The sequence below is a fragment of the Labeo rohita genome, chromosome 22 (genome assembly GCF_022985175.1).
Source record: "Labeo rohita strain BAU-BD-2019 chromosome 22, IGBB_LRoh.1.0, whole genome shotgun sequence".
In the NCBI taxonomy this organism is placed as follows: Eukaryota; Metazoa; Chordata; class Actinopteri; order Cypriniformes; family Cyprinidae; genus Labeo; species Labeo rohita.
Window position 1 is genome coordinate 61,533,912 of NC_066890.1, and position 24,089 is coordinate 61,558,000.

The 24,089-nt window shown below is 31.3% G+C and overlaps 3 protein-coding genes across 6 annotated transcripts in view; 1 reads left to right on the forward strand and 2 right to left on the reverse strand.

Moving 5' to 3' along the window:
- Positions 1-85: 85 nt before the first annotated feature.
- On the reverse strand, positions 86-2,517 carry LOC127153298 (pre-miRNA 5'-monophosphate methyltransferase). Of its 2 annotated transcripts, XM_051094332.1 has the most exons (3): positions 2,477-2,517; positions 2,082-2,278; positions 86-1,009 (listed from the first exon to the last, which is right to left on the reverse strand). In XM_051094332.1, exons 2-3 carry the CDS (start codon positions 2,274-2,276, stop codon positions 449-451), a joined length of 756 nt encoding a protein of 251 aa, XP_050950289.1. In that variant the 5' UTR covers positions 2,277-2,278; positions 2,477-2,517; the 3' UTR covers positions 86-448. The 2 variants fall into 2 exon arrangements, with proteins under 2 accessions (XP_050950289.1, XP_050950288.1); XM_051094331.1 differs by lacking the exon at positions 2,477-2,517 and having other exon boundaries at positions 2,082-2,460.
- A 7-nt stretch (positions 2,518-2,524) lies between these two features.
- Positions 2,525-3,831, forward strand: LOC127153305 (cytochrome c oxidase assembly protein COX14 homolog). The gene is made up of 2 exons (XM_051094341.1): positions 2,525-2,628; positions 3,298-3,831. The coding sequence occupies exons 1-2, from the start codon at positions 2,555-2,557 to the stop codon at positions 3,485-3,487; spliced, it is 264 nt and encodes an 87-aa protein (XP_050950298.1). The 5' UTR covers positions 2,525-2,554; the 3' UTR covers positions 3,488-3,831.
- Positions 3,832-4,449: 618 nt separating this feature from the next.
- The window catches only part of cers5 (ceramide synthase 5), a 33,066-nt gene continuing 13,426 nt past the window's right edge, over positions 4,450-24,089 (reverse strand). Inside the window, exons 2-11 of one of the 3 annotated variants that reach the window (XR_007825232.1) lie at positions 18,431-18,536; positions 15,787-15,917; positions 15,201-15,258; positions 15,012-15,062; positions 13,045-13,137; positions 10,365-10,493; positions 8,809-8,915; positions 6,343-6,499; positions 5,368-5,490; positions 5,002-5,124 (exon numbers count right to left, since the gene is read on the reverse strand). Coding sequence is in view for 1 of the 3 variants with exons in the window: in XM_051094303.1 (XP_050950260.1) it covers positions 4,966-5,124; positions 6,343-6,499; positions 8,809-8,915; positions 10,365-10,493; positions 13,045-13,137; positions 15,012-15,062; positions 15,201-15,258; positions 15,787-15,917; positions 18,431-18,536 (991 nt within the window). In the remaining 2 variants the exon portion in view is untranslated. Of the gene's footprint in view, positions 5,125-5,367; positions 5,491-6,106; positions 6,245-6,342; positions 6,500-8,808; positions 8,916-10,364; positions 10,494-13,044; positions 13,138-15,011; positions 15,063-15,200; positions 15,259-15,786; positions 15,918-18,430; positions 18,537-24,089 lie in introns of all 3 variants that reach the window. The other 2 variants (XR_007825231.1, XM_051094303.1) reach the window with 2 other exon arrangements.

The following is a 24,089-nucleotide window of genomic DNA, read 5'->3' on the forward strand; positions in this document are numbered from 1 at the left end:
CAAATACACGTAAAAAAAATACAAAAATAAATAAATAAATAAATAAATAAATAAATACACTAGACGTTACAAACATAGTGGAATATATCGTTTATTAAATAAAAACGTGTAGTTCACGTGCCAAAAATAAAATAAAAAAAAAAAAAAAACAAACCCATAAGACTATGTCCATCTGTCTGCAATAGTTGCACAGGACAAACACATTCTTCTTCTTCTTCTTCTTCTTCTTCTTCATAATAATAATAATAATAATGCTAGGCTAAAAAAAAGTCTTATACCAATTAGATATACTGTTCCATAAAATTAAAACAAAGTAAAATAAAAAAGGCAAAGCATACATCACTAGTGCTCCCTTGTGGTTGGTAAATAGAATTACAGCCTGCCAGACGAGTAGTGTCAGTCCACAGTCAGGCAGAAACACTTTTCTGTCCAATGGTTTTGCTCTTTATCATCGTCTTTTAAAGAGCAGAAGACTTCTGTCCCATGTTGTATTCCCGAAACTCTGTACCAATTCCATGCTGCACTGGTTTTCCAAGTGCTCTCTAGCATGTGCCGCCATGTCCCCTCGAATCTCAAGGGTCTTAAAGTGGTCAAAATCACTGCGCCCAAGTTTGCGTAACCGGCGCGCAGCAGAGCGGTAACACTTCCATGGCTGCGCCTCCAGAAGCAAATACTCACAGAGAGATGCCAGTTTGGAGAGCAGAGACAGAAACGCTGCGTCTCCATGATTCAGATGCACCCACATAGTCACCGCAAAACAGGTGCACAGGTGGAATCGGAGGCAGCCAAACTTTCCCACATAAGACTCTAGCACTGCCTGGCTCTTTGCATCATCTGTGATATCCAGGGGGATAAACTGGATATTCTGGGGAAAGGGGTTGGAGTTTTGCGCCCGAAGAATTAAATCTTGGTCAAGGTCAAATCCAAGTAGATACACTTCTCTCTGAGGAAAGTCACTTCCAGAGGCCTCATCATGCAATAAATGCTTGTACAGAGCAACAGACAAGTCCTGACAAACAAGGGGAATAATACAAAACATTCCGGTTTAAAAAGACATTTTAATGAGTTAAATTTGCTAAATGTTCTTTATTGAAACCAATCAGGTGACAATATAACACGAATATACACTACTGGTCAAAGATTTTTGAACAATTAATTTATTTATGTTTTTCTTTAAGTCTGTTCTGCTCACCAAGGCTGCATTTATTTGATTAAAAATACAGCAAAAACAGTAAAAAATTTAAATTATTTTTTACTATTTAAAATAACTGCTTTCTATTTGAATACATTTTAAAATGTAATTTATTCCTGTGATTTCTTTGATGAATAGAAAGTTCAGAACAGCATTTATCTGAAATAGAAATCATTTGCAACATTATCAATGTCTTTATTATCACTTTTGATCAATTTAAAGCAGCCTTGCTAAACAAAAATACTAATTTCTTTCCCAAAAAACAAAAACAAAAACAAACATTAAAAAAAGTCTGAAGGACCATGTGACTGGAGTAATGATGCTAAAAAAATTCTAGCTTTGTAAATCATAGAAATTACATTTTAACATATATTCAAATAGAAAACAGTTATTTTAAATAGTAAAAATAATTCCAATTTTTTTTTTTTTTTTTCAAATAATTTACTACAATTTACATTTCATTACGTACATATCTGAAAACCTTGATATTTCTTGATTAATGACCTAATGACGTAATTTATACTAGTTTTTATACTGGTTTTATACCTAATACTTAAAAGAGATACATATGAATAGTTAAGGATTCAGTAATAAATGTCTAATAAGTTATTACTTTAGTGAATTTTACAATCTGAAGGGTAAATATTAAGGCAACCCTTGTATAACCACAAATACTATGGTTAGTGCAGACAAATCATGGTTAATTTGTAGTTACCATGGTTTAATAATATAACCATCTTTCTCTGGTGCTAAGTCATGCTAAGTCAACGTATTGTGTTTACAGATAAACACAGAACACAAAAACGAATACAATGCATTTAACAAGTTAATAATAAAAAGTATAATATGATGATTTAAATATTAAATGAGAGAAATCTGTCATATTTACCCCTGAGTTACATCCGACGTCCAGTATTAATACGCGTTCAGAACCGAGTCCGATGTTTTCCAGCAGCGTTTCCGGTATCAAACTCAGGCGATTCTCTGGCGGGTTGAAGGAGTAATAATTGATAAAGTTTCCATAAGGAGCAGCTCCAGGATCCTCATTTTCCTCTTCATTCACATGGGCAACGTGAGCCTCCATGTCTGTCCAACAACAAAATAATTCCTGAAGTCTCGCGTTGCCATAAAAAAACTAGTTCCTCACTTCAAATCGATTGTAACGTTACACATTTATAAAGTTAAAAACAAGGCAGCCATTCTACAGTTAAAAGTAAGGCATTATAACCCAGATATTCGGCTTAGTGAGGTAAAATATCAGGTTTAAGATGTTTATAAACTCACAGAAAAATAACGAGGGAAAAACGGATTTACTACATTTGGCCCTTCTGCTTCGCCATACAGTTACGAAAGTAACTGCGCATGCGCACAAGCCATTTGCCTGACATTGAGAACAGGACTGCGTTTCCTCATAGTTTCAAGTGGAAATTAAACAGGTAAGACTCCACATTTTGCACATTTTATGTATGCGCAGAAACGTTAAACAACTTTAAATGGTGTTTACGTAGAAGAAAGATCAATAAAGCATGTTTTCGGACCTTTTTGCTGGAAAACAGAATCGAATTGTGGTTTAGATAATAGAGCTGATATGCAAACTCATGCTTATGTTCTAAAACCGAAAAGACTAAATAAAATTAGCATTCACGAACAAAATAAACGTTATCGTGTATGGTGCTATGTACCATACCATAGTATTCCTTGACGTACCTCGAAGGATCGAATATTGATTTTGAATTTACAGCCACAAATACGCAATGAATTTAGTAGATTTTCTATAGTAAAACCACATTACTTTACCTGGGTTTGATACTATTTATAATATTTAAGATTTATTTTAAGATTTTTGCGTTTTGACATATCCGTATTTTTTATTTTTTTGGTTCCCAGAACGTTAGAACGTCAGAACGTCAGTTTTTGGTTCCATTGACATTCCGATTCTATTTTTGGCTATATTTTTCTTTACAGAAATATAACATTCTTTTTTGGTTTCCAGAACGTTCTTATTTGGTTCTCAAAAAAATAACCAAATGGGAATCATTTACAAACGTTTTAGGAATGTGTTTGCTAAGATGCTATTAATTTAAGTTCCCCACATGTTTTCACAGATCCATCATGGTCAGTGGGAAGCGCATCGCTGATGTGGGTTACAAGCTCTTCTCGGGCTCCATGATGCTGTTGACAGTGTACGGCGGATACCTCTGTGTCATGCGGGCTCAACGCTACATGCAGAGGAAGAAACAGCTGGAGCTGTCGGCACAGAGTGAGAGCGGAGCTTCAGAAACCATTAAAGACTGAAGATACGGGCTGTAAAATAATCACTTGACCGGACACTGATCATGTCACATGAATGGGACAGTGCGTGGCCCAGCAGATTGTCAGCCAAAACCCACCTGCGTTCATGACCCTGAAAGGGTTATTTAAATGAGATCTTATGTGTTGTAATATAGTAAATGTTTCTTGTGAAATCTACTAGCATGAGTGTTTATGCATGTCCTGTAGATCTGCAGGGCTCCCATATCTGCTGACAAATGATTTTACCATGTTTTTCCAAGTGTGAAAATGGTTGTGAAGAATACACAGCATATTTTTGAGCTGAATATAAAATTAAAATATTATATTCCAGTTATTTTTTATGACAACTCAAACTATTAAAGACATTTTTTTGTTAACTGTAATAAAGCTGAAATAAAATTTAATTATTAGAGGAACAACTTAGAATATTAGAAGAAAAATGAAAATTAGACATACTATAAACAAGTTTCAGTTGTAGTACTAAAATTAAAACTTTAATTAAGATTAATATAAATGTGTTTAAAAATGACAAGGCAAAATTACTAAAACTATAAACTGAAAATATAAAAAAAAAACTAATTCAAAATATTAATAAATACTATAAAAGTATGTAAATATTACTAAAATAAAAGTTTTATTTCCTCATACCTGTAGTTCTCAACTGGTTATGATTCAGGACCTAGACAATTTTTTTTTTTTTTTTCATTTAGCATTGTTGTTTTTTGTTTCTTTCCCTCCAGTGCTCTTCGTGATCACAAAATACCAATTTTTCTTCATTACAGAAATGTACCTTATAAAGATTTCAAAAACTGACTTCCACAGTGTAAATTTAGAAAATTCTGACATTTCTCGGATGACTGTTGGAACCCTACATTTATTTCATTTTTCATATTTTATTTCCTCGCATATTTATTTCACTTAAATTACCATGATTTTCAGTTTCCTATTAATCAAAAAGCATCTCATTAAAGGACAAAGGCCCAGCTTTCATTTTAATAACCTTATTTGGTTTCCAAAAATAAAAAAGCAAAATGAAAAACAGCACAGGAAACAAATAACAAACACATCAGTAACCAAAAAAAAAAAAAACCAAAACAATAAAAAACAACGAAAAACAAAAAGAAAAGCAACTGCATGTGGAAACTCAAGTACATCTGACCATTAAAATCTGAAGAGAATCTTCTTCCCTGACTTCAGTAAAATGTGAAGTGCGGAGAAGAAACGTCTTCTCAGCTCCCGAAACAAGGAAACGAGGGAATGCAAATATCACTAATTTAATCGTTTTCTCTTTCACAGGCTTCTCATAGTGGCCATATTGTCATTACTGTCCCATCATCACCGGGAATGACGCCCCAAACTCCCGTTAGAGTTTTAAAAGTCCCACAGCGGGGTGATTTCGTTGGTGTTTTTGGTGTTGGAGTGAGGTACAGGGATGACGAGTAGTCCCAAGTTCTTTGTGCGCAAGGCCACCGGAGGGAGCGTCACCAGTTGTTGTGGTTCTGGCTCCAGGGTTTGGAGCCGAAATGGCCGTTGGTGCCGTTTTCTCCTCGGGGTGAAGCCATCTTGAGTCGCTCTTTGGGTGTCATTTCGGTTTCCTCCTCCGAGCTGCTTTCGATGTCGCTGCGGTCGTCTTTAGACACCTAAGTTGGATACATTTCGGTTATTAGCTATAGTACTTTTAATGGTTTGGAAGTTGTATGTTTAAAAATGGTTTCATTATTTTATAAACTAATTTGGTTCAATACTCTGGCTGGAAAATGTGGCTGGCCTTCCTCTAGAGGGCGCTTGGGTGCTTTAAAAGCAAAATCCTACACTTAAACACTGTAAATGAACATGTTTCTTCAACAGATTTGGAGAAATTTAGTCTGATGTTGCTTGCTCACCAATGGATCCTTTGCAGTGAATGGGTGCCGTCAGAATGAGAGTCCAAACATCTGATAATAACACAATCCACAAGTAATCCACACCACTCCAGTCCATCAAATAACATCTTGTGAAGCCAAAAGCTGCATGTTTGTAAGAAAAAAAATCCATCATTAGGACATTTTAACTTCAAATTGTTGCTTTTGGCTAAAATATCACGCCATAGTCCATAATAATGCTTTCTCCAATGAAAAAGTTCCTCCTGTTGTCCTCAAACATCAAAATCTTGTACTAAACAGTGCTTGATTTCTCTCCTGATTCAGATGAGATCACTTTTTCACTAGAGGAAGCCTTTTTTTTATGGATTATGGAGTCATATTTTTGCCAAAAGCAACAATTTAAGTTAAAACATCTTAATGATGGATTTCTTTCTTAAAAACACACAGCTTTTGGCTTCACAAGACGTTAATTGATGGACTGGGGTGGTGTGGATTATTTTTATGTTTTTATCAGCTGTTTGGATTCTCATTCTGACGGCACCCATTCACATCCATTGGTGAGCAAGTGATGTGATGCTACATTTCTCCACACCTGATGAAGAAACAAACTCATCTACATCTTGAATGGCCTGAGGGTTGGTAAATGTTCAGCAAAATTGTATTTTTGGATGAACTATTCCTTTGCAACACATTCAGTTTAATTCACATTCAAACCACTACAAAAAGAACCATAGAAAACAAGTAAAGAAAGCAGACTTACAGCCGAAGAGACTGAGAGAGAGCGAAAGACCCTAAAGCGAGCGAGTTTAGCAGAAAGAGCGAAAGATTTCTATCAGGACAGAAGCTGAAAGATGGGAACAGCCTTCCAGCAGCTAGAGAAGGGAAAGACAAACCAGTTCTGCGGGAGAGAGAGAAAAAAAAAAAAGAGGAAATGCATGTAACTACACAAGATGAATGTGAACCTCCTCAACACAACAATGGCGGGTTTGTGCGCACCTTTCCTCTCATGATGGCTTTGAAGGCGATACGGGCGATGAGGTAGGACCAGATGACGTGCAGCACCTGCAGCACCAGCAGCAAGATGTTGAAGAGCCACCAGGACGGGTACGGCCCGATGATCTCCCAGCTCTCGAAGAGCGTCGTGTTCAGGATCCTGCAACATACAAAAAATGTGGGGAAAATTCCTTTTACTAATCATTTTACCAGTAAACTGGAGGAAGTGTTGTTGTAGATTATGGAGTTATATTTCAGCCAAAAGCAACAATCTGAAGTCAAAATGTCTCGATGGATTTGTTTCTTACAAACGCACAGATTTCAGCTTCACAAGATGTTAACTGATGGATTGGAGTCATGTGGATTACTTATTGAAATATTTACTAATCGTTGTACCAGTAAACTGGAGGAAGCGTTATTATGGAGTCATATTTTAGCCAAAAGCAACAAACTGAAGTTAAAGTGTCTTGATGGAGTTGTGTCTTACAAACACACAGATTTTGGCTTTACAAGACGTTAATTGATGGATTGGAGTCATTTGGATTAGTTATTGAAATATTTTTAACAAGCTGTTTGGACTCTAATTCTGACGGCACCCATTCACTGCACATTTATGCTACATTTTTCCAAATCTGATGAAGAAACAAACTCATCTACACATACTGTACTATTTTGTGTACTACTGATATTTACTATTTTTCACGGTAAATGTGTACTTAATGTTGACAATGTGTACCACAAAGATTTGTTGTGATATTTTCAGATTTAGAAACAAATTTTTAAGTAAATATAAACAATAGCTATGTTTATATCCAAAAATGCTAATTTAACTTGACATATCGCGGAAACTTTTGTCATTTAAGCAGTGTTTTTATTCCACGTATTTAATAAAACAAAATAGCCACTTCCTGGGAAATCAGCAGAAAGTATCAATAATAAAAATATTGGATTTATTATTGGATTAAAAAAAAAAAAATCTACCTCAATGAAGTGTGTTGTTTAGGCACATTTAAAGATTTTATGCTAATCTTGGTGTTTCCATCCAGTCTTTTTTCAAAATTCACCAAAAAATAAATAAATAAATAAATAAAATAAATAAATAAATAAAAAAAATAATTAATAAAAAAAAACAGAAACATATTTATTTTCCAAAATAATTGACATTATTTTGTTTAATTTTCAATAATTTAAATTTGATAACACATTATAAGATAAACATTCATCATTATTCATCAAATAATCATTATTATTAACATTAACATTAATTTGTTGTTTTGATTAAAAAAATAATAATAATAATAAAAAAAAGAGTAATGGAAAAATATAGAAATATGTATAGAAACAAAAAAGGTGGCTGACGACATGACGTTTTATGATTACTGGCACTAAATTATAGTAAATTATAGTAAAAAAAGAAAAAAAAAAAATTATATGGCCTAATGAGGAAAAAAAAAGTAATAAAATACATATGGCTATAGATGTATTAATAATTTTACCTTTTATTTATTATTTTTAAAACAGCATCTCTAAACCCTTGCTAAAATAAAATAAAATAAAATAATAAAATAAAAAAAAAAGAAACATATTTACTTTTCCAAAATAATTTACCAAATCTGATAAAACAATATAAGACAAACATTCATCAATACTCATTAAATAATTATCATTATTTACATTAACATTAATTTGTTGTTTTGATAAAAAAAAAAAAAAAAAAAAATGGAATGGAAAAATATAAAAATACTTTTTTTTAATTATTAATGTAAAATAAGGACATTTTAGGATCTTTTTTGTGCAAAATAAAACTTCCTTCATGACATGTAAGCAGATCTACTCTCTATATCCTCATTATGATAAATAAGTTAATAAATAAATAAAACATGATTTAGTATTAAAATAATAAACCATTGATATCATATGTCATTATTTTTCCCCATTACACTGGCTTGAAAATGTGGTTACCTGTCAAGAAGTGCAAAAAAATCTTTCATTCTTTCTAAACTGCTCCACACGTTCAACACCTTCACTCATAATTCATTACATAAATAATAAACATTTCATTTTGCTGTAACACAACAACACATGAAACCGTTCTGGTGCTATATTATTGGTTGTTTACGTTGCTAAGGGTGGTCGCTAAGGGTGTTACGCAGTGAACCATTGGGCGAAGCGAGAATAAAACACATCTGCTGACCAATCAGAATCGAGAACTGGAAATGACCATTTTATAGAAATAGTATCAAGAATCTTAATTGCATTTAATAGTGATCCTGATCAGTGTGTGTCGCATTTGAGGTGGAGGTCAGAGGATCTGGACTGCATGTCGGTTCTCTCATCGTGACACCAAAACCCAGACACTGAATCCAGCCGCTCGGGTTTCGCTCGGCAGGAGACCATCAGCGCCTCTCAAATACAGTTAATTGGCCTGTTAAATGAGCACGTGCACACACACAAGGATGTGATACTGACCAGAAGGGGAAAATGATCAATCTCGTCCCGAAGAAGATCATCCCGAACACCACAAACAAGAAGTCACATAAACGCTGGTATTTGGCATAGTTTGCTAACTTTGCAGCCTGTAAGATAAAAAAATAAAACACAAATATTCATAAAAAAAGATAATGGACAGAATTCTATAAATCTAAATCATGCAGAACTGAATAAAATAAAATACAATAATAAAATGGACATTTTTATTGATTTTAAATTATATATTCATTGTGTGTAGTACAATCGTATGATATAATTAATATACAATATATGTACAATATAATTCAATAATAGTAAAAGTGATCTAAAATAAAATAGTCAACTGAAAAATACATATATAAATAAATAAATATATAAATAAATAAATAAAAGAGCCTTAAACTTATTTTTTTCCAATGTATTAAGTTGACTAAAACAAAAACTAAAATTAAAAATAATATTTAAAAAATTATGAAAATAAATATATACATATTGATATTGATATTAATGAAATAGACATAATTGAGAACTAATAAAAATGTCAACACTAAAACTGTAACTAAAATTAAAATGACAATGGGCAATATGAAAATTTCTAAATATTAATAAAACTATATTGGTAAATATAGTTTATAATTTCTAAATAATAATAATAATAATAATAATAATAATAATAGTTGATATCTATTTATCAATAATAGGATCAAAATAATAGTAGAATCAATGAGTTTTTTGTTGTTGTTATAATGTTAAATGTTATTCATGATACTGCTTTCACTTCCTAAATTCTCATTATTATAAATAAAAATGCAAAACAATATAACAGAATATTAATAGAAAAAACAAAAAATAAAACTAATGTGAGATTTAATTCATGGAGCATTTACTCCCTAAAACCTTATAAGAAAATAAAAAATAAATATAAATAAATACAATTCTAAACAATAAAATAAAAATTACAATTATTATAAAAGTGCATAAAATGTAAAAAAAAAAAAAAAAAAGTGAAGAGAAGCAGCATATTCGAGATTTTTAATGTGAGATTTATTCATAACAGAGCATTTACCACCTAACACCTTAAAATAAAATAAAATAAAATAAAACAAATAAAATAAAATGAAGGGCAATTTTAGATCTGTAGATCTTTAAAACTGTTTTATTGGAATATAAAATTACTTTAATGACAATCATTTTATATATATATATATATATATATGTATATAAAAATTGTAAAACATATATTAATATATTGTAAATGTAACATGTAATATACATAAATTTTACAATAATATTATTACAAAATAATACAGGTAATTTTTAACATCTCTGTTTTATAAATGCTACTCATGTAGCACATATTAATATGCTATTAATTTTAGGTGAAATTTTACCTCAAAATTCAGTTAAATACTGATTTATAAATCAATAATTCACCTAAAATGCAGTGGATACAGGTAATTTTGCATAAAATTTCACATCAGCCTTCAGTTAAATGCTGCCTTATGATATTACAAATAATAGCATGACAGTAAAACCATCGTTTGTGCTTCTCTCACCTCCAACAGGAAGTCGGACGCGTCGTGAACACACATGACCAGACTGCCCACACGCAGCATGTTATTTACATACGAGAAACTGATCAGGCTGATTGTCGCCAGATGATGAACGAACATGATGAGGAAATCCTGCAGAAATACACAAGAAATATGTTAAAAAACGACCAGCACGACATGGAAATATCATGCAAATCAAGCACAAAAACACAACTCGGATTTCTTTTCCTTTCAGTAGATGCAATTGCCAGATTGTTTCTGCCGTGTCAAATAAAGAGGAACAATATCTAGGGCCCTATTTTTTTCCTCCAAATTCCATTTTTTCCCCGTTTTTAACGTTTCTCAACTTCTTTTTAACAGTTAAATTAAATTGTATTAATCAAAGTGCATGTCTAATTAATTAAAATAATGAAACTTATACAATTTCACATAAAGTTTTAAGAAAAATTACATATTTAGAGCCCTATGAAATGTTTTATTTTTTCTCACCATATGTTTTATTATCATCAAATTCTGTGTTTTCACATGTCTAATTATTTGAATAAAAAAAAAAAAAAAAAAAAAAAAAAAAAAAAAATTGCCTTATGAAAGGCTGTGTTGTGTATTTAAAATATTCTGGTTATCAAATGAAGGCATAAAACATTAATTTCATTTATCTTTAATTATTGAAAATTAAAACTTTTTTTGGCAAACAAAGGGGAATTTACTATTAAAATTAAAACATGGAAGAAATGTGTGATTATACGCTAAAAATAATGTTTGATTCATTTTAGCAGTAGTAGTAGTAGTAATATGTGATGCGATCTGGGAAAACCCGTCGGATGTCGCGCTTGGGAGTTTTCAGGAAATTCGAAAAATAGGTCGAATGTCACAATTAGGTTTTCTTTAAATTATTATTCTATAACATCTTGTCTATCATCTCCGAAAATATCTCGTCGAAATTCACTTGTTTAGTGCAGAAAAAACAGCCATTTATTGCAGCAAGCAGAAAATGTGTCTTATGTTAACAACGCGCTGCTGGTGCTTTCCCTTAACACCACAAAAACATTTATCAAAATAAATCACGTAACATATTTAGTAAAGGCGTATCAAGTCACATTCTCAACCAGTCCTGTGTAAACTAAGGCACGCAAAGTTATTTATTTATATATTTATTTAATATTGTGAGATGGCGGAGCGCAACAACGCCATCTAAAGTACTGCAGCTGCTCACTTAAGCAATCTTACTCGTCTCAATCTGCTGAATCTTGGTGATGCCAGTGCCCTAAACGATGTTATAACGGACTATTTCACATCCAGAGATGAAGGATCGGATGATGAAGTTACTGAAGAGGAGTCCGATGACAGTCTGTTTTATGCACAGTGCGCGAACAGTCGCGCTGCGCTCGCTTTTACTACAAGGTTGTAGGCTGCATTATTCGTGATATCTAAACATAAAATGAGTGATCAAAAGCTCGGAGACTATGCCCATGATAAACAACGTTAGTCTGTTTGTGTAATGATGCAGTATAGCGCTCCTAACTTGACAGGCAGCTCTCGTTAAACCCGTAAAGTGAAAGTAAAAGCCGTCTCACTTTTAAGCCGTTTTTCTCAAAAGTCCATTCCTGAAAATCATCGCTATCAGCCAACCTAAGATCGTTCAAGCTATGGACAAAATAAAACTTTCATATGGTGTCAACGCCTAAAAAAGGTTAAATTTCACCATGTGTTGGGTTTTCCTAGATCGCATCACATATATATCCGGCAAAATGTCTTCACGTTAAACCGGACTTTTATTTCGACGGGTTGCCGTGTCTACCTTTACACTTCTGTGTGTATATGATATAACGCTAGTTTTCCTAAAATGGAGCGGTCAAATGCTCATGAAGTGACTCTCAGCAGATATTGTTCATGTATTTATGTCCTCATTTAGTGAGACGACAGACGTTGAAATCACCGCGAGCGTTACGCGCGCTTCCGTGTGTGTAGTAAACAAACCCGCTAGTCTTCTTCATTCATTAAAACAGAGAACATGCCGGATTCATATTTAAATGGTATTTTTGCGGCGTAATATGTACAGATACTAGTCCATATTGCGGTTTGATTTCAGTGTATTGACCTACTTTTGATTAATTCATTCAAACTTCGACAAATTCTGTGACATTCCGTGTTGTTCAGTAAACTCCGTTTTTATGACTGGATTCCGCGTTTTCCGCATTGCGGAAATCATAGGGCCCTCAGTGTTGTGATTCACTCGCTGTAACTTATTATACAAACGCCAGGGCTCATAATGGCCGCGGCCTCGGGCCGTATCTTAAACAAATAGACCAGCCGCGCCCCGAAGACGCTCGCCACAGTCAAACGCACGTTATTTGTCTTCACCAGCCACTGAAAACGGTGAAATGTCAAGAGACAAACAAAAGCCATGTGCGTCTGACAGCTGCCAAATCATTCTTGTGTATTTCAAAGGCCTTTTCCTTCTCCAACACAGCGATGTGCGTGATCTTGAGCGGTTTTAATCCGTATCACATGACACTCGGCTGTTGAGAACAATGCTATGTGAGGTATGTAAAACAGCAGTATGTTGACTTCGTCGAGCCAGTATCGCAAAAACTTTGAATCTGTGTGTCAGATGTGGTGGGAAGTTGAGAGAGAGGAGAGAAGTGAGTTAAATAATGGATCAAAACACAATAGAATAGTTCACCTTTCTTTTGATGTCTATGAACTGTGAGAACATGAGCGACCAGTAGAAGGCCAGTTCTGTTACATAATAATAATACAGGCCTGAGGTCAGCACCTATGGGACACACACACATAGAGAGATTACAGAGCAGAAACTACATCTGAGGAAACTGTTAAGACGCCATATAACGAAAAGAAAACCAATAAAGTAACATAAAACAATGTGCATAAAAATGAAAAAGTTAAAGCCGTTGCAGGATCATTGAGATTTTTTGTAATGTGAAATTATGCATGACAGTGTCGTTACTCCCTACATCCTCATTATTATAAAATAATAATAATAATAATAATAATAATAAAATGCAGAACAACAATACAAAATAAATAATACAAAACAAATAAAACACAAAGCAATAAAGTAAAACGTGCATAAAATGAAAAAGTGAAAGCAATTGCAAGATCATTGATTTTTTGTAATGTGAAATTGTGATCATGATGAGGCAGTTACACCATAAATTCTCACTATTATAAAATAAAATACAATGCAGAACAATAGAACAAAATATAAAACACAATGCAATAAAACAAAGTAAAAATTTTAATATACATTTTTAAATGTGCATAAAATTAAAAAGCAATAGTTGGATAATTTACATTTTTGTAATGTGAAATTTTAGTGCAGTTGCTCCCTAAATGCTCATTATAAAATAAAGTAAATTAAACAGCAATAAAATAAAGATTTTTTTTAAAAAATGTGCATAAAATGAAAAAAAGTAAAAGCAATTGTAGGACCACTGTGATTTTTTTAAAGTAACATTTTATTCATAACAGTCCATTTACTTCCTAATCCCTCATTATAATAATAATAATAATAATAATAATAATAATAATAATAATAATAATAATAATAATAATAATAAATAAATAAAATAAAATAATAAAATAAAATAAAAGCAAGCATGAAGTGTCAGCAGTTTTATGATCTTTAATTTTTATTATTTAATTTTTTTGCAATGTGATATATCATTCCTTTAATGACAAATAAGCACATTTACTCCCTAAATCCTCATTATAAATAAAATGAAATGAAATAAAATAAAATAAAATAAAATAAAATAATAAAGTATGAAGTGTCAGCAGTTTTAGGATCTTTAATTTGTATTGTTTATTTATTTATTTTTTTGCAATGTGATATTTCTTTCATTTCTTGACAACTAAGCACATTTACTCCCTTAATCCTTATTATAAAATAAAATAAAAAAAAAAAAAAAAAAAAAATCATGAAGTGATGTCAATTTTAGGTGTTTTTTTTTTTTTGCAATGTCATTTGTTCCCTAAAACCTTAAAAAAAAAAAAAAAAAAAAAAAAATAATAAAAATAAATAAATAAATAAATAAATTAATTAATTAATAAATAAAACTAATGCATGAAGTGGCAGCAGTTTTAGGATCTTTATTTATTTATTTATTGCAATGTGATATTTCTTTCATTTCTTTAATGACAACTAAGCAAATTTACTCCCTAAATTCTTATTATAAATAAAATTACATAAAAAAATAAATTAAATTAAAAAAAATAAATTAAATAAATGCATTAAGTAGCAGCAATTTTAGGTTATTATTATTATTATTATTTTTTTATTTTATTTTGCAATGCGATATTTCTTTAATGACAACTAATCACATTTACTCCCTAAATCCTTATTTTTATATTGGGTTGAAAATATGGTTAACTGATACGAAAACGTCATAATGCATTCTAATGATCCTAAAAAATACACTTTCTTTATGCAAAATATAATTGATTTTCTTTCCATTTCTGGTTTCAGAAAAGCACATGTTCTTCACAGGCGTCTTTTATGTGCTCTTGTATTGTGGACAGTTCACACAATGTAAACATAACAGCCAAGAGATTCCTGAAAATGTCAAAGTTCACTGTTAAGCTTCATTTGAACCTGCATTATAAAACTGGCAACATTTTAAGCGTTACCTGATAGGGGTAATTGTACCAGCACTGTCTCGTATCCCACATCCAGGGAGACTACAAAACACACAAACACACAAAAATCATATAAATGGCCCAAAAAAGTGATATCTGTATATAATCCCACACCCTTCCGTTTAAATAACCTTTCAGAGTCCAAAAATAACCCACAACCACCCACAGTATTTGACTCACCTGCCACAGGAAACGGATCCCATACGTAAATATACACAGATAGAATGTAAACCTCCACCTGCAGAGATATCAAACGACAGAAACTCAAATACACAGTTGCTATGAGAGCAAACATTGAAAACAATCCTATCAATCCAATCCAGTGTGTTGGAGACATATGCTGATTTCACTGCTGAACCAATGAGGATCTTTTGGTTCACAAACAAATGCGTCTGATATCGCAAAATCAAGAAAGACTCCAAAATATATGACGCGTAACAATTTCCACCATCAACACGCATTCATACTTTCACGGCCAATTTAGAACACTTCCATTGACATGACTGGCGAATTTGTGATTGACAGGTAAACCGACCAGTGGAGGAGGAGGATGAGACTCTGCCCACCACCCACTGTTCCACAGGTATTTTTCCATTGAAACTTCACAGCATTCCTCAGATTTCTCACTCAGCTGGAAGACGAACCATTAGCTTGTGTACTAGTAACTTGCATGATGTAGCTAAAATATTGCTGATGAATTCCTCGTCATTTTCCATAAACGTGTCTTATAAATTACAAATGAGAAGAAAAAAGCATGAAAACTCACATGCTCTCGCAAAACTTGGTTCTTGTGCTGGGTTTGTCCTGGTTCCGCCGTTGTCGAAACCATCGCTGGACCTTCCGTACGTCCCAGTCCAGCTGCTTGGACAGACCCTCTAAGTGCCTTGAGTCTGGGGACTGAAATAAAGAAAAATAGTAACTGTAATTATATCTTAAATTATCCTACAATTATGAAGTTGTGAAAAATTTCCAGCTAGCGTTTTATTTATTTGGCCTATATTTACACATAAGTGTTGTGAGATTTATGTCACAGGCATAATTTGTGTAAAAATGTATGTAAATCACACAACAAATATTTAATTAGTCACAATTATTCACTTCTTTATTCTTATTTTTAAAGTGAATATATTTATGATATTATTGTAAGCTTTAAAGTCTAACTTTTATTAAAAATAAATAACTAATCAATACCACAACATAAGTACATTTAAACAATAATTAATTGCATTTATTTTTATTTTTATTTTTCTTTATGATAGTTTATGTGAAATAATATATTTTTTTTGGATTTTTAGATTTTAAGGTTGAAAGTATGGGTCTGAGACAAAAGAAAATAAATTCTAGTTTTCACCTAAATAAATAAAAAAATAAAATAAAATAAATAATAAGATGAAGAAGAACCACCTTTGGAACACAAATTGTCTAAAGTTAATGTAAAAATGTAAGCAAGTTCACACAATAAATAATAATTACTTGCATTTATTTCACTTTTTCTTTATGATAGTTAAATTGAAATAATTTAAAATGATTTATTATGAATTTCTACATTGTAAGCTTTGTAGTGTGGGTCTGAGACAAGGGTAAATAAATTCCAGTTTTCAAATAAATAAATAAATAAATAAATAAATAAATAAATAAACAAACCCACACCTGAAAACGAAACAGTCCAAAGTTAATATAAAATGCAAGTAAATCACACAATAAACAATTAATTATTAATTATTATTCATAATTATTAATTCATATTCATATCATTTATTTCACTTTTTAATTTGTCTTTATGAATATGAAATAACATATTTATTATGTATTTTTACATTTTAAGTCACTTTAAAGTTTGGTTCTGAGACAAATACAACAACAACAACAAAAATCTAGTCTTCTAAATAAATAAATAAATAAATAAATAAATAAATAAATAAATAAATAATCAACTCCTGGAATGCAAAAAGTTAAATCACTCAAAAAATAATTAATTAGTTGCATTTATTTCACTTGATAGTTTGCAAGTGAAATAATATATTTATTATGGATTTTTACATTTTAAGTTTTAAAGTCCGGTTCTGAGACAAACAACAACAACAAAATTCTAGTATTCACAATAAATAAATAAATAAATAAATAAATAAATAAATAAACAAACAAACAAGCAAATAATGGAAATTAACCCCTGGAACAGAAATTGTCTAAAGTTAATGTAAACATGAGAGTAAATCACACAATAAATAATGAAATATTTGCATTTATTTCACTTTTTTTTTATTCGTCTTCATGATAGTTTTAAAATGAAATAAAATATTTATTATGGATTTTTACATTGTAAGGTTTAAAGTCCAGTTCTGAGACAAAAAACAACAACCAAAGAAAAACAAAAAATAAAAAAAAAAATAAAAACAATTCTAGTCTTGTAAATAAATAAATACATAAATAAACAACCCCCTGGAACGGTAATTGTCTAATGTTAATGTAAAAAATATCTAAGTAAATCACACAACAAATAATGAATTAATTGCATTTGTTTCATTTATTTTTTTTTTCTTATGATAGTTTTACATTGAAATAAATAATATATTTATTATGGATTTTTACACTGTAAGCTTTAAAGTCTGGGTCTAGAACACAACTAAATAAATGATTGTTTTCATATAAATAAATAAATAAGCTGGAACATTCATGGAACAAAAATATAAATTCTACTTTTCAATAAAAATAAATAAATAAAACCCTGGAACATAAATGGTACAAAAGTACAGAAATTCTACTTTATATTTAAAAATAAAAAAAATAATTTAAATAAATAAATAATAAATAAATCAAACCCTGGAACATAAACACCTTCAGCTAAAATATCCAACTCTGAAACAAACTTAATACATAAAACACACAAAACTGGCTGAAGTTCAAATAAGACCTGCAGAATAACCAGCCAAACGACAAATGAAAAATGAGACCACATATTGACAGCTTTCTTCCGGGTGACCAACGAAAGTTATCAGTTCAGATTCCATCCACAACACCAGCTTCAGTGCTGATAAAGACCTTTTATAGCCGGATGACAAAACAGCTCTTTAGTCACTGGTGATTGTAAAGACAAATATCGGAGCTCTATTCATCTCTCTGCTAATGTTAAACCTGCCTGAGCTGTATTTATAGACGCTTTCTAGACTAAAGTTGATGATATTGCTCTGATGGCCTCATAAAACACACACAGTGACAGCACAGAAACAACAGGTTTATAAAAGAAGAATAGGAGACTGAAAAAGGTTTAAAATGGGGCTAAGAAATGTTTTGATTGCGTCTGAATTATATTTCACCAGTTCACTTCACACTGAGCCTCATCTTTGGTGACTGACTCTTTCTCTCTCACGGCTTATCATGCCTTTATTTTCCATTACGCTGTTTCGGCATACCTTTGTGATGGATGTAAACACTTTCTCCAGGACGGCGTTGGGCTGAGCTCTCCGAGTCAACTCCGTCTGGATCTGAAGGATGGAGGCACATGGACCCGCGATACACCTGCAGAAGGAACGCAGAGAAAAAACAGCGTCTTATCCTGTGTCATCAAGTGATTTACATGCCAGTCCTGCTAATCTAGATCAAGACTCAGTTTACATAAAGTGTTTTACATTAAACTGATTTTATTATGATGTTGGCCCGGCAATGTTCTCCTCCTAAAGTTTCAGACCTTCAGATTGATCTGACACGTTAAATCATGCTAACAACACACTGAAACATGCTAAATCGTGTTAGCAACATGTTAGGAATGTGGTAAAATGCTAACCATGTGCTAGCAACATGTTAAAATGAGAGCAATGGTAAAACATGCTAACAATGTGGTAAACTATACCAAATATTAAACAGTATCTCCTCCTAAAGTTCAAGCAACAACCAACAAACATTAAAACATGTCAACAACATGCTAAACATGTTAACACACTAAAACAATGTGCTTAATCACGCTAATGACATGTTAAATCATGTTAGCAGTGTTAAAAATTATAACATCATGTTAAAACATGCCAACATGCTAATAATGCGCTATAACTAAACAAAATACTAAACGGTATCTCCTCCTAGAGTTTTTAAGCTACAATCACCAAACATGTTAAAAGACGCAAACAACATGCTAAATCTTGCTAGCAACATAACAAACGTGCTAACAACAAGCTAAAAGATGCTAGCAATGTACTAAAAATGCTAAAAATGCTAACAAAGTGTTAAAACATGGCATCAACGTGCTAATTCATGTTAACAATGTACTTAAATAAGTTAGCAACTTGCTAAATCATGTTAACTATATAAAAATACTAGTAATGTGTTAAAACATGGTAGCAACATGCTAATTCATGTTAGCCAAATGCTAAAAGATGTTATCAATGTGATAAATGACACTAATAACATGTTAAATCATGCTAGAAATGTGTTAATGATAACATCATGTTAAATCATGCTAACATGGTAAAACATGAACAACATAAAACATGCTAACAACATGTTAGCATGCTAACAATGCATTATAATTAAGCAAAATACTAAACAGTATCTCCTCCTACACTGTAAAAAACAATTTGTTGAGTCAACTTACAATAATTCGTAACCTGGCTGCACTAAAATTTTAAGTTCAGTCAACTCAAAAAAAGTTTATTTAACTTGAAATGTTAAATTATACTAAGTGACAACTTAGGTATTTGAGTTGATTCAACTTAACATTTTAAGGCAACTGGGTTACTTACCCATCTGTTAAGTTTAACAAACACAAATATCTAAGTTTTACTTAGTACAACTTAACATTTCAAGTTGAATAAACTTATTTTAGTTGACTGAACTTAAAATTAAGGCAGCGGGGTAACAAATTATTTTAAGCTGACTCAACAAATTGTGTTTTTTTGTTTTTTACAGTGTAGAGTTTAAGCTACAATCAGCAAACATGTTGAAAAACACAAACAACATGCTAAATCTTGCTAGCAACATGATAAAAAATGCTAGCAACATGACAAACATGTTGAAAACAAGCTAAAAGATGTCAGCAATGTGCTAAATCATGCTAATAACATGCTAAATGATGTTAAACAATGCTAACAAAGTGTTAAAAAATGGTAACAATGTACTAAGTCATGTTAACAACATAAACATACTAGTAACGTGTTAAAACATGGTAGCAACATGCTAACTCATGTTAGCCAAATTGCTAAAAGATGTTATCAGTGTGATAAATGACACTAATAACATGTTAAGTCATGCTAGGAATGTGTTCAAAATGATAATGTTTAAACATGCTAACGTTAACACGAACAACATGCTAACAATGTGCTATAACTAAGCAAAATACTAAACAGTATCTCCTCTTAGAGTTTTCAAGCTAAAATCTCCAAACATGTTAAAAGACGCAGACAACATGCTAAATATTGCTAGCAACATGACAAACATAACAGCAAGCTAAAAGATGCTAACAATGTGCTAAACCATGCTAATGATGTGTTAAATGATGCTAAAAGATGCTAAAAATGCTAACAAAGTGTTAAAACACAGTAACAACGTGCTAATTCATGTTAACAATGTATTAAAATATGTTAGCAACTTGTTAAATCATGCTAACAACCTAAAAATACTAGTAATGTGTTAAAACATGGTATCAACATGCTAACTCATGTTAGGCGAATGGTAAAACATGTTAACAACAAGCTAATGTTATCAATGTGATAAATGACGCTAACATGTTAAATCATGCTAGGAATGTGTTAAAAATGCTACCAAAGTATTACAAACATGATAGCAACGTGCTAGTTAATTTAACAATGTAATAAAACATGTTAGCAATTTGGTAAATCAAGTTAACAACATAAAAATACTAGCAATCTGTTAAAATATGGTAGCAACATGCTAAAACATGTTAACAACAAGCTACAGTTTTTAAAACATGCTAACTCACACTAATAATATGTTAAATCATGCTAGCAATGTTAAAAATGCTAACAGTGTTAAAACTGGGTAGCAACATGCTAATTCATGTTGACAGTGTACTAAAACGTGTTAGAAACATGGTAAATAATGTTAACAGCATAAAAATAACATTTAATAATGCTAACAATGTTAAAAATGCTAACAAATCATTAAAACACGATAGCAACATGCTAATTCACGTCAGCCACATGCTAATACATGTTAACGGCATGCTAATTCATGTTAGCCACATGTTAAAACAAGTTAACCGCAAAAAAAACGTTAGAACGTTAACAACAAGCTATAAGATGCTAGCAAATTGATAAATCATACTAATAACATGTTAAATCATGCTAGAAATGTGTCAAAAATGGTAACAACATGCTAATTCATGTTAGCCACAATGCTAAAACATGTTAAAAGCAGGTTAAAAGATGCTAACAACATGCTAAATCATGTCAATAACATGTTAAATCATGTTAATGTGTTAAAATGTCAATTCATGTTAGCAAAATGCTAAACAGGTTTACAAGCTAAAAGATGCTTGCAACATGCTAAAACACATTAATAACATGTTAAATCATGCTAGCAATGTTAAGAGCAACATACTAATTCATGTTAGCAATGTACTAAAACATGTTAACATGCTAAATCATGTTTACAACATAGAAAAATACTAGCAGTGTGTTAAAACATGGAAGCAACATGCTAATTCATGTTAGCCACATGCTAAATCATGTTAGCAGCATGTCCAAACTTGCTTAAACATTTCAGCAATGTGCTACAACAGCATTGACTGAGAAAAATGTTCAAACTTCAAGCTTTATCAAGACAACATCAAAGTTTGTTTACAAAAGTTAACTCTAGTTTTCATCTACCGTCCTTCTACTCGAACTGATATCTAGATTTAAAGACGATTACACAAGTCAACAATCAAACAGAGGGGTCAAAGTTCAACACTAAATTCTCAGGTGAGATTAGTGATTTATATAGTGAACTTAGTAGCTAGTTTGGCTAGTTATCTCTGAGACAGCAGCATTTCAGACACATTACAAAAAAAACATTGATTTGACTCATGCAAAATCCAGCTACACTTCTAAAACTCCACAGAATGCAAAACAAATTAGTCTGACTCCATGATTAATGACTGCAAGAAGCTGCTGACGAAACTTAGAGTTGAGAACATTTATGAGTGTGACGCTTTGGGTTCCATTAAATCTATAAACAAATAAACAAATGAGCGCTGGAGGTGGATGATGGGAATCTATTTGAATAGCCTGATCCCAAACATCACACAATGTCAAGTGAAGTTTATCTCACACGATCAAGAAAACAAATAAGAATCAATAAGACCACGTCTGTTCACAGAAGAAAATAAATGGAAATCCACTGCCTTTACGTCATTATACAACACAGTCAAGACTTGGTTTTCTAAGAAACCTAGTTAAAAAAAGATGTTTTGTGTCTGAAGCAACAAAGACTGTGTGTGTGTGTGTTAGCCATTTATAGTTTGATTTCTTTAAAAACTGTTAACACTGTGGCATTTACAAACACTGCATTGTTTTCAACACAGATTCAGCCAATGATGTGTAATAGCAAAAAGTTTTTTTTTTAAAAAGTAAAACATAAGTATGAAATATTGCTTCTTACTTCTATTTACGGTTTATTTGGCGATATAAAATAATTACATAAATGGTGAAATAAAATAAAATAGTGTTAAAATATAGTAGCAACATGCTAATTCAATTTAACAATGTACTAAAACATGTTAGCAAATTGGTAAATCATGTTAAGAACATAAAAATACTAGCAATGCTAAAACATGTTAACAAGTTACAATTTTCAAAACATGCTAACTCATGCTAATAACATTAAATCATCCTGGCAATGTGTTAAAATGCTAAAAAAAAAAAAAATGTAAAAACATGGTAACAACATAAACAACATAAAAATACTAGCAATGCATTAACGTATGACAGCAACATGCTAAAACATGTTAGCGATAAGCTACAATTTTCAAAGCATGCCAACTCATGCTAATAACATGTTAAATCATGCTGGCAATGTGTTAAAATGCTAAAAAAAAAATAAAAACATGGTAACAACATGCTAATTCAAGTTAACAATGTACTAAAACATGTTAGCAATTTGGTAAATCATGTTAACAACATAAAAATACTAGCAATCTGTTAAAATATGGTAGCAACATGCTAAGACTTGTTAACAACAAGGTACAATTTTCAAAACATGCTAACTCATGCTAATAACATGTTAAATCATGCTGGCAATGTGTTAAAATGCTAAAAAAAGTAAAAACATGGTAGCAACATGCTAATTCAAGTTAACAATGTACTAAAACATGTTAGCAATTTGGTAAATCATGTTAAGAACATAGAAATACTAGCAATATGGTAGCAACATGCTAAAACACGTTAACAACAAGCTACAGTTTTCAAAACATGCTAACTCACACTAATAATATGTTAAATCATGCTAGCAATGTTAAAAATGCTAACAAAGTGTTAAAACTAGGTAGCAACATGCTAATTCATATTGACAATGTACTAAAACATGTTAGCAACATGGTAAATAATGTTAAGAACATAGAAATACTAGCAACATGGTAGAAACATGCTAAAACACGTTAACAACAAGCTACAGTTTTCAAAACATGCTAACTCACACTAATAATATGTTAAATCATGCTAGCAATGTTAAAAATGCTAACAAAGTGTTAAAACTGGGTAGCAACATGCTAATTCATATTGACAATGTACTAAAACATGTTAGAAACATGGTAAATAATGTTAACAGCATAAAATAACATTTAATAATGCTAACAATGTTAAAAATGCTAACAAATCATTAAAACACGATAGCAACATGCTAATTCATGTCAGCCACATGCTAATACATGTTAACGGCATGCTAATTCATGTTAGCCACATGTTAAAACAAGTTAACATTTTACTTTAAACATGTTGAATGTACTGTTTAACTATGAATATTTGATAAAAAAGAGGGAAAAAAATACAGAAAAATAAGCAAAGGACATATTTAGAAAATATTAATAAAAATAATAAATAATAAAAATATATTACAGATATTAACAAAAACAGATCATTACTC

What these genes read in the sequence shown, in the direction of transcription:
- LOC127153298 (XM_051094332.1), bottom strand. Translation starts at nt 2,276, where the DNA reads ATGGAGGCTCACGTTGCCCATGTGAATGAAGAGGAAAATGAGGATCCT. An exon ending in ACGTCGGATGTAACTCAGGG is followed by an intron (nt 1,010 to 2,081) that starts GTAAATATGACA and finishes CTTGTTTGTCAG; the next exon opens with GACTTGTCTGTTGCTCTGTA.
- LOC127153305 (XM_051094341.1), top strand. Translation starts at nt 2,555, where the DNA reads ATGCGCACAAGCCATTTGCCTGACATTGAGAACAGGACTGCGTTTCCT. An exon ending in TTCAAGTGGAAATTAAACAG is followed by an intron (nt 2,629 to 3,297) that starts GTAAGACTCCAC and finishes ATGTTTTCACAG; the next exon opens with ATCCATCATGGTCAGTGGGA.